The sequence below is a fragment of the Hyalella azteca genome, unplaced genomic scaffold (genome assembly GCF_000764305.2).
Source record: "Hyalella azteca isolate HAZT.00-mixed unplaced genomic scaffold, Hazt_2.0.2 contig15466, whole genome shotgun sequence".
Classification (NCBI taxonomy): domain Eukaryota; kingdom Metazoa; phylum Arthropoda; class Malacostraca; order Amphipoda; family Hyalellidae; genus Hyalella; species Hyalella azteca.
In genome coordinates this window covers 390,476-404,962 of record NW_025945320.1, presented here as the reverse complement: position 1 = coordinate 404,962, position 14,487 = coordinate 390,476, and the positions used below count along the sequence as shown (strand labels likewise).

Genomic DNA, 14,487 nt, shown 5'->3' with positions numbered 1-14,487 from the left:
AATAGGAGCGTCAGAGTGACCAACCAAATTTTTTTAGAATCGGTTCATTTTTAATTTCCTCATGGGCCATGGCTCATTTACTCAAGATTTAAACCACTTTCTTATGTATGATAATGCTGGTATGACCGTATGAGTGGTATCCAGCCTCCAGGATACTTTGCTGGTCTACTTATTCTTATAGGACTCGAAAATGAACTTGAGGGAGAGTCTAAAAAACTCTCTGCTTTGCCACTATCAGGAGCAGGACAAGCGTGCACTCCAATTATCCAATACATGCAAGCAGGCTGGCACTATAGGTACCTGGCAACAGCCAGGGTGCAGAAAGTGGGTCTGTGGGTGAATATCAAAAGATCTTTGGTGAGGCATGATCACGCATCAGCAGCAAAATTTACGCCCTCTGAAGATCTTGTGTTCTTGCTCACATATTGACTGAAATTATTGCTTATGAGAAATAACTTCAAAATTACTGGAAATCTGAAAGACTGCAAGTGCACACGCCACACAGTAAGGTTTCTGGTACGCCAGAAGGATCAGGATGCAGTGAATTGAACTAACAAGAGAGAAATAGTTGAGAAATAACACATGAGAAATAGTTGAGTGAAGCTTGTCTGGAAATCAGTTGCATTGTGTGTAAGTGTTGCCATGTGTGGTTGTGTATAAGTGTTGTCCTGCTCCTAGTGTTCCACCATGCATAATTCCCTAGAGTCCCCTCAGGGGGGACTTCTGATGTGTGTCTGTGCTTGTTAGAAGTCCTATGGGATTTAGTGCTCCTAGAGTAGGGGGATTATTTCTGAGTGCCTCAGTCCATGTTGGAATTCTAAGAATGGAAGGTCACTTATAAAAATGCTTTCCACCCAAGGTGGAAAGCTTTCCTTAGATACAGTCCTCTGCCAGGTGACTACTATAAGTGGCCCTACCACTAAGCTTGCTGTGTCTGACTGCGGGCTTTAGTTGTGGGGTTAAGTTATTATTGTTATGTAGGTAGGATTCCTTACATTTCCCTTCTCTGTCTCTCATGCGGGAGGCCGACATCCCGTGTAAGCAACCTTTTGTTCGAGAATCTTAGTTTCTGTTGCTTTTCACCTGTCCCTTCTTGTAACTTCATCTCTTTGAGATGCTTTCCTGCTTCTTTTGAGCTAGCTTTAGTGGGTTGGACATCTGAGACCTTCCACCTCTTTGGTGATGTCCATCATGAATTCTGGTTCAAGATAGCTAAATAGCTGAAATGCTAGTAAACATGTGGATACTAAACTAAACATTCCCTAGAAAGCATTTATGCTAGTAAATTTTAATAATGTCTAATTTTTATTAATGGTACATGCCCAAGTTCTCAAAATCCTGCCTCTCTGATTTATCAAAATGCAGTAATCTCACTTATGAACAATGAAAATTTTCTAAAAGCCGAAGAATGTTCAAAAACTAACAATGGGAGATGAAATCATTCAGGATGTGAAGTGAAGTCTATAAGAAAATATTGACAAATCATACAGAAATATGCTAAAGTTCATATCTGGAGGGGTATAAAGAGGGTTTCAAATTTTAAATTAATTTCCATCATTTAAATCTCAGTGTGGATGAAATCTATTTATTGTGAAATTTACATTACCAAAACAGCGAGTGGCTTATTCTCGCTATTCACTTCTTCACTGCCATTACAATGTGCCACATGCCATAAAAGAATCGGAAATTATCTAAATGATCCTTTACTAATTGAATTACTTGATTACTTATCATAAAAATAGTTACTTTATCATAAGAATGATCCTTTACTAATTCATGGTTCCTTTAGTGCCATTTAGCAAAGATGAAGAACATCTATGATTTCTTTCATATTCAGCATAGCAATTCACTTAGAACATGAAGACGAAGCAAATACCAAGTGAAGTCACCATATCATGATTCAGATCATTTAAAAAACCAGCTATATCACATAAACAATTTCAAAATTTAAAGAGTACTTGGATAATCACATAAAAGCCAAATTTATGCAAAGAGATTAAAACCTTAATACCAAATAAATGGTGGAGATGTATCCATATCTGACACGTCTTTATCTGAAACTACCCTATTTGTGGATTGAAAATCATCGTAATTGCAAGCCCTCAATAAAAAAAATATAACTCGGTACTCACAGCAGTGAGTGACAGAGCGCATTCTCCTGTCAACAAAAACTTGAAAACACGGACAGACAGACGGACAGATATGATGAGTACAATAGGGCATTTTTTCCATAAATGAGAAAATGTGCCAAAAAGAGTCTTAACTATGAAGCTAAATTAAAGTTGACTGTTAATGTGGTTTTAATATATAGTACTCCAAAAGGCTTATTTGCAATGAATGCAAATATGATTGATACTGTGATGTGAATCTTGTTTGTTGATTTGCTTGAATTCATCACCAAATTTGTGCTTTTGCTTTTAACTTGTCAGTTGAATGCCTTGTGTTCTGCAGAAAATTTACATTAAATTGTGTGTTAGCTTCTGACTCCAGTTCAATTTCCTATTAGGTATATTTATTTCCTTCATATTAATTGTCTAATAATTTTTACAGAACAGATCTACAAATGACATGGCTGAACTTTTATCTTTAAAGTGGAATAATCATAAATCCACTTTCTTTCATGTCTTGTCTACCATTCGAGCTAAGGTGAGTTCAGCAGCATCAACATACTAGTTGATGGCTTAGTTATAATTCCTAATTACACAAAAAACTTGAAGTCCATGTGTTTTTTATACATTTTTCACATGTAAATGGTGAATTAATAAACTTGAAGTATTCATTTAATATGATTTAATGTAAAAACATTTAATTACTTGATGTAAATTCATGTCCTCTTTATGTTTAATGTTTAATTTTGTTTGTTTGTATCTTATTTTGTTGGTACTCACAAAGCATTTGTTCCTCCAGGAATCTTACAGTGATGTCACCCTGGCCTGTGATGGGAGATTTTATTCTCTGCATAAGTTTGTGCTGTCAACTTGTAGTGAATATTTTGAGGAGATGTTTGAGAGGACACAGTGCAAACATCCTGTTATAGTCTTGAAAGACATCAATTCTGAAGACTTGGAAGCCTTGTTGAATTATATGTATGTTGGTGAAGTTAATGTTGTGCAGGAGAAATTAGCTGGGCTTATCAAAGCTGCCGAGTGTTTGAAAATCAAAGGCTTAGCAGTTCCTGATGAAGATCCTATGGAATCTAAAGATAATTCTAGTATAGGTAGAGAACAACACAAAAGATCTCAGAGAGGCGAGGACAGCCCTCGTGCCAAGAGAAGAAGAAGAGAGAACTCGTCGGATGTTTCTGAAGAAATCCTCAGTCCTGTGAGGTCGCGACCGAGTGGTAGAAGCCGAGACCATCACCACCATCATCATCACCATGGCAGTCACAATGCCGAGAGTGCGCCTGTAGCTCCTAGTGGAGATAATGAAGATGGCACCAGAGAGACCCAAGGGCTCACTGATGCCTCTGAAGAGGCAGAAAATTCTCCCAGTAATGCTAAGAGACGTGCTGATACTTCCTCAAATAAGGCCAGCTCAACGCAGACAAATGAAGAGAAAGCAAGAAAACAGGAAGCGGTATGTATTTTTCTATATTAGGGCTAAATATTTGAATGATGACATTTTTCTTAAAGTACTACCAAAAAGTTGTATCTTTATTATAATGTACTCTACAATGATATTAAACATTACTCAAACTAATGCTTCAGTATCTATTTTTGTTTCTAATTGCAATCGGTTCTTTGCAAATTTGAAACTGAAATTTCTTGTCTGCTAAACTTCTTTGCATTTTGTATCGTTTAATCCATTACATTTCTTATTATATTAATTCTTTAAAAAAATCTGCGCACTTGCTTCAGATCCCCGAAGAGAATGTCAAGGCAGAACCAGTAGACTCAGAGGCTGATGGAGACGACTGTACGGAGGTCCCAGGCGAACTAGAGGACAAAACCTCCCTGCACCAAGCGCTTGGTTTGGACGTCGATGACGAAAGTGAATTTATTGAGGACACTTCCTTGCTGGAACCTCCTCAGACGATGGAGGAAGTCGTGGCTGAGGTCATTCCGGGGTCTGCTGAGTATCAAGCAGTGAGTGTTGTTTGCACGAACTAATTTGTATTCTGACTTTGTAGTTAACAAGCAAAAAGATTAGAACAAAATTTTTGCTTCGGTTTTTCAACATTTGAATCCAGATAATTCAGGCGCTTTGCACCACTAAGTTCACTACTGAGTTAGTGAACTTATTCATCTCATCGATGATCCCAGTTTAGATCATCCGAGCAAGGTGATGAACTGTGTTGAATGAATTTTTACTTCATGATTCGTCAAATTATCAAATTTTCGTATGCAGTTCACTGAGCCTCGATCCAAGTTTCATTTCCTATACCTTCTGCTTCTCTGAAAATGAATTTAACTTGGCAGTGGTAGAATTAAACACTCAATTTCTTTTTATTCTGTTGGTTTATTTTTCATTGCGAATGTGACGTTATATACCCTCTGCTTACCGATTTTCAAAATTTGTTCTTGAACAAATTGAACTGGCCGAAAGTACTTTCATCCTTAGTGAATTAAAGACGTCACATGTACTTTCCTCTTCCTGGTCTTGCCTGTTTTAACTTTCTGCGGTGTTTAAATTATTTTAACTCGCATTTGCAGGAAGATAGAATGTTGACCAATAAATACATCTAATTGTTGCAGAATTCATTTCTTTGGGAGGGAGATGGGAGTCTGTCCGGCTTGCCAACTGACAGTTTTACGAGCGATTCTTCTCATCCTCGCCAAATAGTGAGTGTTCGTTTGCTATCATTTTCATTCTCTTCTGATGATGTCTTTTAGTAGTTTGTATTTGTGTGGTAGTTGGTGTATTTTTGTGTGAGTTATAGTAGTTGTGGTGTCTGCACTCGAGTGACATCATGATGCATTCATGTCTTTCAAACGATTTCGTCTGAAAATATTCTAACCCAAGTTCGTTCACCGAACAGTGTTACACTATCTAATTTATCTTCTTCATATTTTTCACTCCTGCATTTATGGCTTTTTAGGTTTATAATCATTGCAGGTTCCCATCATTCAAGCATGAATTTTTATTTGAATATATTTATATGCTTCTGAATGTAAGCATGTGGTGTCATCATATGCATATAGCTTATCACGTACGCATGCTGATCAATGATTTATGCACGACTTTGGGACTTCGAGGAATTATGTTGTAAACTCATTCATCTCTTCATAGGCTTGTGTCTCTTCTTCATCTTTTGGTGCTATGTTTGTTACCAAGTGATGCCTCATCAGTATTTCCTAATGTTATAAACTTCGGCGAAATGCATAACCCTGAAATGTTCTATCCTTTGTGTTAGTTGGGGACTTAGAATATGACTGCATCGTAGGCCATCACAACTTTAATGTCACTTCACATTTGTGGAGTTCATTAATTTCAGCTAATTAGTATTATTCTGGTATCCCTGTATTATTCATATTCATTTATTTTCGTGTTAATGACACCTCGTTAACTTCGTGCTTCGGTAGAGCCTATTTGACTACTCGAATTGAAAAATTATCTTGTCGCGAGACAGTAAATGTCGACGTAAAGCTTCAAAATTTATTATCCACTGTGCTTATGAAAAGTGTTTTAAATAGGTATAAGCTTAGTGGCAATGTTCACTATGTTCATCTGATCGTCATCTTTCGCTTTCTTATAGCTGCATAAATACCGTGTTATTGTGAATCACTAGCCTGCGCACTTCTTTCATAGCCTCACGAGCCTGCATACACCTCCGAGGTTGTAAAAAATTGTATTTGTTCGATTCTTTTTGAAGATCCTTAACAATCCTGTGACAAAAAGTGTAGTGTGTTGCAAAACAATTATTTCATTTTTTTATATAAAGAAAGATTTAGGCATTTGTGTTGTAGAATTATTCTCATAATGAAGATTTTCTGTCATTTCGTCGTCCAATTTTGAACGCGTGGCCAATATGAGCCGGAGTGATCAGCACGGCTACACTTTCGGTCGGTATGAAACTCTGCGCTCATTAATTCCCATTGTGACCCAACTTACTTTCGTGAGTGTTTTGGTCTTCATTGCGTTGCACCACAAGCCAGGTTTCTTCCTCACTCAAGTTGTAAAATGCTTCATCGCCAGGACGCGGTCATGCTTGTGGTTGTGATTGAAGAGAGAGAACATAAACATTCTGACATCATCGTGGGACATTATTAGCCTCCATGAAGAAGCTGTGGAAGTTGTAAAGCTAGGTGCGATTTTGTCTTTACTTGAAGAACAAGACCTGCTATGGCGTCATCCTAAAAGCGTCTGCATCTTCTCTTCTAGGTATGGGCTTTGAATTGTGCTCCTCTTCAAAATGAGAACAGCAACCCGCACCTTCTGGAGAACCATCAAGTTCTTGACGATGTTCTGTCAAGTCAGTCGCTCCCATCTGACGGAGGCAGTGTGACATCAATATCTCGTTCTTCAGGTCGCTCAATGCGATCAATGACTAAAAATTCGCGTGGATCTTCGAGCTCCAATGCGATGGCACTTTCTGTGAGCGGGCCACCGGTCTTTGCGAGCAGTGCCTCTTACAAGTGCAAGTTCTGTTCCATGAGATATCAAAGCGAAACTTACGTTCGCAAGCATGTTCTACGAAAGCACAAAGAAAAGCTTTCCGACTATGCGCCGGTGGCTTCCAAAGCAGTAGCTTTGGCGAGCTCCAACGCTTCTACTATAACTACGTCTGGCTTCTCCGTTGTCAGCTCCTGTACGCAAGTTGAATCTACCAACAAGGTCCCCGTGAGGAGATGCAGCACCAGCCTGCGCTCTCAGTCGGTCGCTACGAGAGTCAGACCTATACGTCCCAAAACGAACTTCTGAGGACGAAAAATGTGATCAGTTCGATTTCGCGTATTCTCCTATTAACAGAACTTGTTTTTTTCTTGTGTTGAACACAAACGTGGAAGTATTGGTTTAGCAATCTTGTTAGTTGATAGTTTTTGTTCACCAGCCTATTATGGGTTACTCTCGTACTAAAAGTAGTCATTAACGAAAACTGGAATCAGCAATTTTAGTGGACGTTTTTACGGAAGAGCATTGTTAAGCTTTGTTTATGCGTGAAAGGGAATCGCTTGTTACGACTCTTGTTATTAGCTCGGAGCGAAGCGTCGCAAATACTTGGAAGGAAAATTTAAAAATTGTTACTGCATCAAACCAACCGTCTGCTTCTTGACAGAATTGAAATTCACAGTTCTTGCAACGAGTAAAAAGAAAACTGTACAAGTGTGCATAAATCTTCAAACTCATAACTTCGGTTGCAACTAATTCTCACGCAGTAATTCTTACATTTATGTAGTGAGTTTCATTTCATCAGGAATACTCACGTACCAGATTTAGCCGTCTGCCCATGGCTTACATACTGAATTGTTCCTATGTTTTTATTGTGAAGAAGTCGATTATTTAATATTCAAGCTCGCTTGGTGTAACGATCTGGTTTTCTGAATTCATTGAGCACGAGTACATCTGGTGGCTGCGAAACTGCTTAGACATGTCGCTGAAGACTATTTACTGTTCCGGAAAGTGCTGGAGTGACTTCTGATGTTTCTGCCGGCAGATGATACCGTTTGGGATGAGCACTACCGACTTACAGCATCCTGCCGTCGAAACTATGGTTCCAAGAGCGCACCTCGAACGGGAGTTCTTACCCACTGGCACTCTTGGCTTTCCGAGTGCTTCCTTATACTCGGAATCTGTCAGAGCCCCTCCTGCGAGTACATCCTCATCTTTTCACAAGTTCATTTGTATTCATTGCGGCTACAGTACCAACCATGGGGGACACTTCAAAGACCACAAGCGCGTCCACACAAACGAGAAGCCTTTCGCTTGCCACATGTGTGCTTACCGAAGCAATGTCAAGAGCAACGTTAACAAACATCTGCTCATCAAACATGGCGTGAACGCCGTCAGAAGCAAATGTTGAAGCTCTTAGTTTTGATAGGATGTTACTGTATTTTTATTGATAAATGTTTATGTACGTTTCACAGTTACTGAATCGTTTTATGCGCTCCATTACTATTTACTTGTTGCAAGAGAGCATCAATTTGTAACTTTATTCTACTGACAAGAACAGTAACTTATCTAACAATCATGCGGCGGGTACTGAGCTCACGGATTCCATTATTTCTTAACATTATTTTTCCCTTGCATGTTGTTATTAATTTAAGCTTTTTTAGAAGTTTGATTCTGGATGGATGACTTGGTGTACCCCGGTGCAGTTTAATTGGCAAAAGTTACCTAAAAAAGATTCAATATTCTGAAGCTTATTAGTTGAGAGTACCTACTCCTCAATTATAAATTGATGTTTTTAGCGTTATCCAGGTCCTATAAATGGACTTTTACAAATTTACTGCCTCTAGGTTTTGCGCGTAAGAGGCAGAATACTTGAAGTTCATCTGCATTTTTAAGCTAAGAATGCACTTTAAGGCCATGTATTGATTTGATTTTATATATTTTTGTGCACTGCACTATACAATTCCCTCTCCTTGGCGTCCTTCATTGTTTTTATTCCTAGATTTATTCCAGTTCAAGTTCATTCCATGCGTTTGGTAGTGAATAGGAAAATGTAATTCGTTTCAACTTTTCTTGCCGTTGAAAATTTAAAATTAGGTTTAAGGTAATAGGTTCAGGTTGAAGTAAAATTCTTTACATTTTGCTCATATTGTCCCTCAAACATGTTGTTTGACGTGTGTTTTGCTTGTCTGCAATCTTGAGGAGATTTTGCGTCCACTCGAATAATTCCAAAGCGACCTACCTTACAGCTGGTCGTTGTTTGAGGTAGGATTATTTTGGTCGTTTTTCTCTGCATGTGTTCAATGCAAAAAAAGTTATGGGCAGAGTATCTTCGTTTGCGTCGTTAACTTGTCTATTATTCATCTCTTTAGATGCTAACGCTGCTGCCCATAGTTGGTGAATCACTTTCGTTGTGAGACGACTAAAGCGCACGAAACTTTGAGTAATTTTACTTTCAATTACGCGAAAGTCATAAATCGAGAATTCTAAGCTGGAGCCAGATATTGTTCTAAACCTGTTTGCTACTGTGATTGTAAATTTTGTTACTATGACTTTAAATTTGAAAAATAAAGACAAATTTCCAAGTATCTCAGACGAAAGTCAAATTTACTAATGTCTAATTTCAGTGTTGTTGAGACTTGAACTTGTTATTGCGCGGTGCCCGCCAATGTGGCTATTTATTTGAAATTATTACGAAATGATGAATTATAAGCTACGGATTTAACCTAATCAGGTAAGACGCTAGTTGTTCGCTGGGTGTAAACATTGACCATCATCTGGATATCATATTTATCATATCCTCTTCTTCTACTTCATAATTTAAAATCTTTTGTCTGTATTTCGATAAAAACAAATTTATTTTGCAATGCGATTTCATTAATTACTTCGTAGCTTGGTACTTGAATTTCGAAAATCATTCCTGAATATTCCTAGCTCCTCTACTGCTTAATATCAATACGAAAAACAAGTATCTCATTCAAATTCGTCTCCGTGGCAACTAGTGTATTATTTACACTGCCATATATATTGGAAGAATAATGTTTGAATTTTGTTTCAGAAGGGTGGTGACCAAGACGAAAATCTGGTTGAAGGCGAGATGACTGAAGAAGAACTGGTTGGAAACGCGGCAGCGATGATCACGTCAACGTTGCTGGAGGCGAAGGAGGCGTGCGACATGGTGGCGGAGGTCGCTGCCGCTTCTACCATCAGGGCACACATTATTCTCAATGAAGATGTCATCAATAGCCTCTTCGAAGAGGATAACACCAATAAGCATGCGGTTTATAGGTGTCGCATTTGTCTCTACACCTCTCTTAAGAAAAATAACATCGAGAACCACGTGATAACGCACACCGATCTACAGGCCTTCAAGTGTCAGTTGTGTCCTTATAAAAGTAATTTCAAGAAAGACTTGGTCGACCACTGCAATCTCAATCATCAGGTCACCAGTGCTTCATAATTGTCCTAAACTCGCGAAAACAGACAAAATCATAATTTTTAGTGAAGTTAGTAATGTATTTACGTTTTCTTTTATCATCGCAAGTATAAAGAGATCCGCCTTCTATTATCTAGACCTATTAGCTCCTCAAAAGAATAAGTTAATTATTCATGTTAGGGTTATAATTATAAGGAGTTTAGGTACCTATTTTATTTAAAATTTAATGAGCTAGAATTTATGTGTTAGCTTGAGTGACGGCGGAATGAGCATTGGCAGGCTTGCATTCCTTTTTCATATTCACTTTAGTCAAATTATTTCATCTTGTTAAATATTTAGTCACGGTCTTTTGGAAAACTGGGAGCGACTGTCAACTTCGGCTAATAGCCTGAATTATCTGGATTCAAATGATGAAAGTTCTATTTTCTTTTGTTCATAAACTAAAAAAACTGTAAACTGAGCAAAACAAACTGAACGAGAGCAAAGGCTGTACAATCCTTATGATATTATTTCAGGAGTCGCCTTTCGATTTTATTATATGTATATTTCGAGACCTTTGGATATGCCGATATTTTTTTTACAACGTACCGGCCAAGTTTCCCAGTACGGTTGATGATGACAAATGTTGACCCAAGTATAGTTTGACATACTAGAACTCAAAATCATCAGAAATACAGTCGCTAAGATTGTTTTATGGTAAAGGAGAACTTTCTCCTGTAGGTGAAATGGACGATCATGTGCGGACGCGTATGAGATAACGTCACCCAGTTGTGAACCATTGATGGCATGTAGCTGTTGTGGACGGCGGGGTCGTTGATCGTTAACTACTTAGATGCTCGTCCAATATTAATTACAGATTACTGGAGTATCATTTTGCGATGTTTTATCTCAAAGGTTTTGTACACGAATGTAGCACTTCTTGGTTGAGGCGAAAGTTATGCGAGTAACGAAATTTTTCTGTAGGCTATTACATAACACAGAGATAGGCACAGATCTAACCTGCTATGATCCGATATTTGCCTGACATTTAAAACACTTCTTTAAAGATTTCACATAAAATTTTTCAAATGTTCCCAACCAAAGATGACGCAGATTAGACGCAGCTGAGAGTCCACGCTTTTTAATTTCGAAGAATTCACGGCTGTTTTCATGTATTTATTTTTCTGAAGACATCTGTAATACGAGACTAACGGAGTTTGAAATGCGTGTTAAACGTGGAAATTTAAATAAGGTTTCATTGACAAACTTTTTGCCATGTGTTTACAAATGATCAGCTTCATATTTATGCTTAACGTGTTTAATTTGTGCCACTACCTATATTTAGACATAAGCTGATTTTATTTCGAAGTGTTGATAACCAAAGACTTGTTTATTTAGTGTATGCTCAGGTAACTATCTAGCTTAAATCTTGTGAAGCTCTTGCGTCACTTGGAAAGTTTCCATGAGAAATAGCAAGAGCATAGGGTAAGAAAAAATCATCTGACAAGAACCGAGAATCTCTTTCTGCCAATTGATGCGTTTTTTTTTTTTGTGCTCTATCCTATACTGCTTCATCTATTATCAGCAAAAATTTCCAACGAATCAAATTTTTTTCGTGCTTAGTAAGCTAGTTGGTGAAAAGGCTTTATACATGGAACTCCCTTTACGCTAAATTCGCATATTTATTTATTGAAATTTTATTTGATTTGTTTGTCATTTATATTTTCGCATTTATGGGAATAGAATTTTTGTACATCATTATTACAAATCCAATTTTTGATGACATGTGCATGTGGTTTCAATATGTATAAAGCGTAAAATAAAATGTCTTGCAAAAACGTGAATGCAGATAATTGCTAATGAGGTAGGAGATGGTAGAATATGCTACAAATTATAATCTTCTGTTCGTTTTGGCTGTAAATTCCTACTCCTTCGGAAGTGGAAAATGCAAATTTTTATTGGCAAAAAATTCTACTGCAAAAGGAAAATTCTAGGGGAAGTTCAGACTTTTCACTGTAATAATTCATCTTGGATGGACGAAGATATCGTATAACTCGCTATTAACCTATTGAGTTATTTAATCGAACCTAATTTATTTCTTCAACTTAGTTTTACTTGAATGTTTACGAATCACATGTTCTTCTAAATGAGATTTTTGGGAAGAGCGATGAGAACAAAAGCTACAAGAGAAAGGTTTTTCACCGGAATGCGTTCTATAGTGCCTCTCGAAGTTAGACTTTTCAAAAAATCGTTTCTCGCATACGGGGCAACGATAGAATTTGAGTCGCTGCTGTTTGTCCGTCACCTTCAGTTCATCCAAGTTGAGTTGATCAAAAGGCATGACTTTGTGAACATGATGGCCGCCTGTGAAGTCTTGATGTTGCATTTGTGAAAATCCTAGCCCCATCTGCTGCTGCTCTGAGTGCATGGTGAGCGCCCAGGCGATCTGAAAACAGTAATGCTACTAAGAATAGCGTAGAAACATGCAGAGGGTGAAGGAAATGTTTGATTAATCGCTATAAGCATCAATTACGGAAAAGACCGATTGAAGCCGTTGCATTTTGCATTCTTAATGGTTCAGTCTTTAATCAACGGACAAATGCAGTAAGTTATAGACTATTTCTTCATTTGCTATCATACATTTGTATTCTTCACACTTGAATGAGCCCATTCTTGACGTTTAACACTCAAAATTCTAAGCATAGCGTTCAAATTTACCCTTTGTTTGCCTATAGTTTGCTTGGATTAAACGATTTTTCAACTTCAATTGCACTTCATTTCCCTTCGATACAATATTGCACTAGATTTCTTCAAGATTCATATTATTGTTGATACCAAGTTACCAACTTTTTGATTGCACGACTACCTATTTGATTATTTATTGCCATCAAATCCTAGTAACTAATTTATAAATACATGTCCAAAAAAAAGAATTACCACACGCTGTTAGTTTGGCCTCAAATATGACCTCCTGACTGGATTTCTCGTAAAAGTCTCGCACCCCAAACAAGTCAAAATAATTTCACACTGTTCACGCAGCCTATAATTCGACGTATCGTGTTTGTCTTTTGGAAACTAGCTACACCTATCACGGTGCAAACAACTCAGATCTTTCAGTAAGTTCAATTTCTAGCTCCATCCGGTGACAAGCTGATCCGAGGGTTGATTACGATACCAATTCCGGATTAATCTCATATAGTAGTGCTTGAATCTTCGAGTGCTTGCTCAATATGTTTACTCCGTTTATGAAATACAAGTGAATGTTTGTTGGAGGCACGGTAAGGACACAGGTCACAAAAAAATGGCTTCTCGCCAGTGTGAATTCGAACGTGGCGCTGCAAGTTCCCTTTCTGTGCGGTCGCATATGAGCAAAATTTGCACATGAAAGGCTTCTCTCCAGTGTGTGTGCGAAGATGAACTTTAAGCTTCCACGAGTCGGAGAAGCTCTTGTGGCACAACGAGCAAGTTTGTACAAGCCCAGCATGTTGAGCTTCCAAGTCAAGACTTCGAGCCGCACTCGTGTTATGCAGCGAGTCCTGAAATGAGGGTGAATTATTGACCATCGCTACTTTTGTTGAATGCAGCGTTTTTGTGATATAATTCGGGAGAACTGCTAAAATTTGAACGTACTAGATTAGGTTTGAACTTCCAGAAAAATCCCAATCCTAATAGCATGGAAATTCAGCTGTGTAAACACACGGTAAACAATATTATTTCAAAACATGAAAAACTATGTTGGTAAAGTCTTTCATAGCAAAGTGAACCCACGTCAATACCTATAAATATTCACAATTTTGTTTACTACGATGACGAGAGCAACACCTTTCAACTATCCAATGTTTGGCACATGCTTTTGATTAAAAATAGATGAGTCGACTTTTAAAATATGCCCGTAATCAACAGTGAAAACGCATAGTTATATTTTTAAATTAAACATTTATTTATATTTAAATCAACTCCTGAAACTCACCTGGAATGATCCTTGCATGAACCCCATGTCCCACGAGCCCATGGATTGACGGTAGTCGTCGATAATATCATTGGCAATGGGCTCAATATCTTCGTGGTACGCTGGAGGTTCGTCGTCCATATTGGAGATCTGAGGAGCCAGCTTAGCGCCTCGCTTCCAAATGTCACTCCGCGCACTCAAATTTGGCATCCAAGGTAGCGTAGTCGAATCTTTAGCACAGTGGTAATTCTGCGCGAAGAAACCCAAAGTTAATACGTCACGTACACCCGTGAACTGAAAAATAAATTCCAACAGAAACATTACAAAAATTATTATAACGCACAAAAAAAAAATCATTTAATCCTGGAAATATCACGTATCGAAAATATGTGGGTGATCAAAGATTCTTTAATTACCCAGAAATCAAGTAAAAAAACAATGTTACCAAACTCACCTGAGCATGGATACTTTGAAGCAGTTCACATTCTATTCTTTGAGCCTCAATGCAACCAGCCAATGACATGATGCCAGATTATTACATAACTTATAATCAATCAGTCGGCTGCGTGATGAA

General features: G+C 37.9%; 3 protein-coding genes across 6 annotated transcripts in view; 1 reads left to right on the top strand and 2 right to left on the bottom strand.

The window, feature by feature from the left end:
• The first annotated feature begins 2,527 nt into the window (after positions 1 to 2,527).
• LOC108679112 (longitudinals lacking protein, isoforms H/M/V) lies at positions 2,528 to 12,731 on the top strand. Of its 4 annotated transcripts, none has more exons than XM_047884523.1 (5): positions 2,528 to 2,646; positions 2,908 to 3,576; positions 3,858 to 4,085; positions 4,695 to 4,781; positions 9,611 to 12,731. In XM_047884523.1, exons 1-5 carry the CDS (start codon positions 2,569 to 2,571, stop codon positions 10,007 to 10,009), a joined length of 1,461 nt encoding a protein of 486 aa, XP_047740479.1. In that variant the 5' UTR covers positions 2,528 to 2,568; the 3' UTR covers positions 10,010 to 12,731. The 4 variants fall into 4 exon arrangements, with proteins under 4 accessions (XP_047740479.1, XP_018023170.1, XP_018023171.1 ...); XM_018167681.2 differs by having other exon boundaries at positions 9,608 to 12,731; XM_018167682.2 differs by lacking the exon at positions 9,611 to 12,731 and adding an exon at positions 7,595 to 8,527.
• LOC108679110 (longitudinals lacking protein, isoforms F/I/K/T) overlaps positions 11,507 to 14,487 on the bottom strand; it is a 68,451-nt gene continuing 65,470 nt past the window's right edge. Inside the window, exons 6-7 of the mRNA XM_018167677.2 lie at positions 12,057 to 12,410; positions 11,507 to 11,971 (exon numbers count right to left, since the gene is read on the bottom strand). Coding sequence (XP_018023166.1) covers positions 12,057 to 12,410 — 354 coding nt within the window. The 3' untranslated portion in view covers positions 11,507 to 11,971. The remainder of the gene's footprint in view (positions 11,972 to 12,056; positions 12,411 to 14,487) is intronic.
• On the bottom strand, positions 12,417 to 14,463 carry LOC125179164 (zinc finger protein 583-like). The gene is made up of 3 exons (XM_047884524.1): positions 14,368 to 14,463; positions 13,935 to 14,162; positions 12,417 to 13,500 (listed from the first exon to the last, which is right to left on the bottom strand). Exons 1-3 carry the CDS (start codon positions 14,434 to 14,436, stop codon positions 13,156 to 13,158), a joined length of 642 nt encoding a protein of 213 aa, XP_047740480.1. The 5' UTR covers positions 14,437 to 14,463; the 3' UTR covers positions 12,417 to 13,155.

Coding starts and splice junctions, on each gene's coding strand:
- LOC108679112 (XM_018167680.2), top strand. CDS start 2,569: ATGGCTGAACTTTTATCTTTAAAGTGGAATAATCATAAATCCACTTTC. Junction 3,577..3,857: donor AAGCAAGAAAACAGGAAGCG/GTATGTATTTTT, acceptor CACTTGCTTCAG/ATCCCCGAAGAGAATGTCAA. Junction 4,782..6,321: donor CTTCTCATCCTCGCCAAATA/GTGAGTGTTCGT, acceptor CTTCTCTTCTAG/GTATGGGCTTTGAATTGTGC.
- LOC125179164 (XM_047884524.1), bottom strand. CDS start 14,436: ATGTCATTGGCTGGTTGCATTGAGGCTCAAAGAATAGAATGTGAACTG. Junction 14,163..14,367: donor TTCAAAGTATCCATGCTCAG/GTGAGTTTGGTA, acceptor TTCTTCGCGCAG/AATTACCACTGTGCTAAAGA. Junction 13,501..13,934: donor TCATGCAAGGATCATTCCAG/GTGAGTTTCAGG, acceptor CCCTCATTTCAG/GACTCGCTGCATAACACGAG.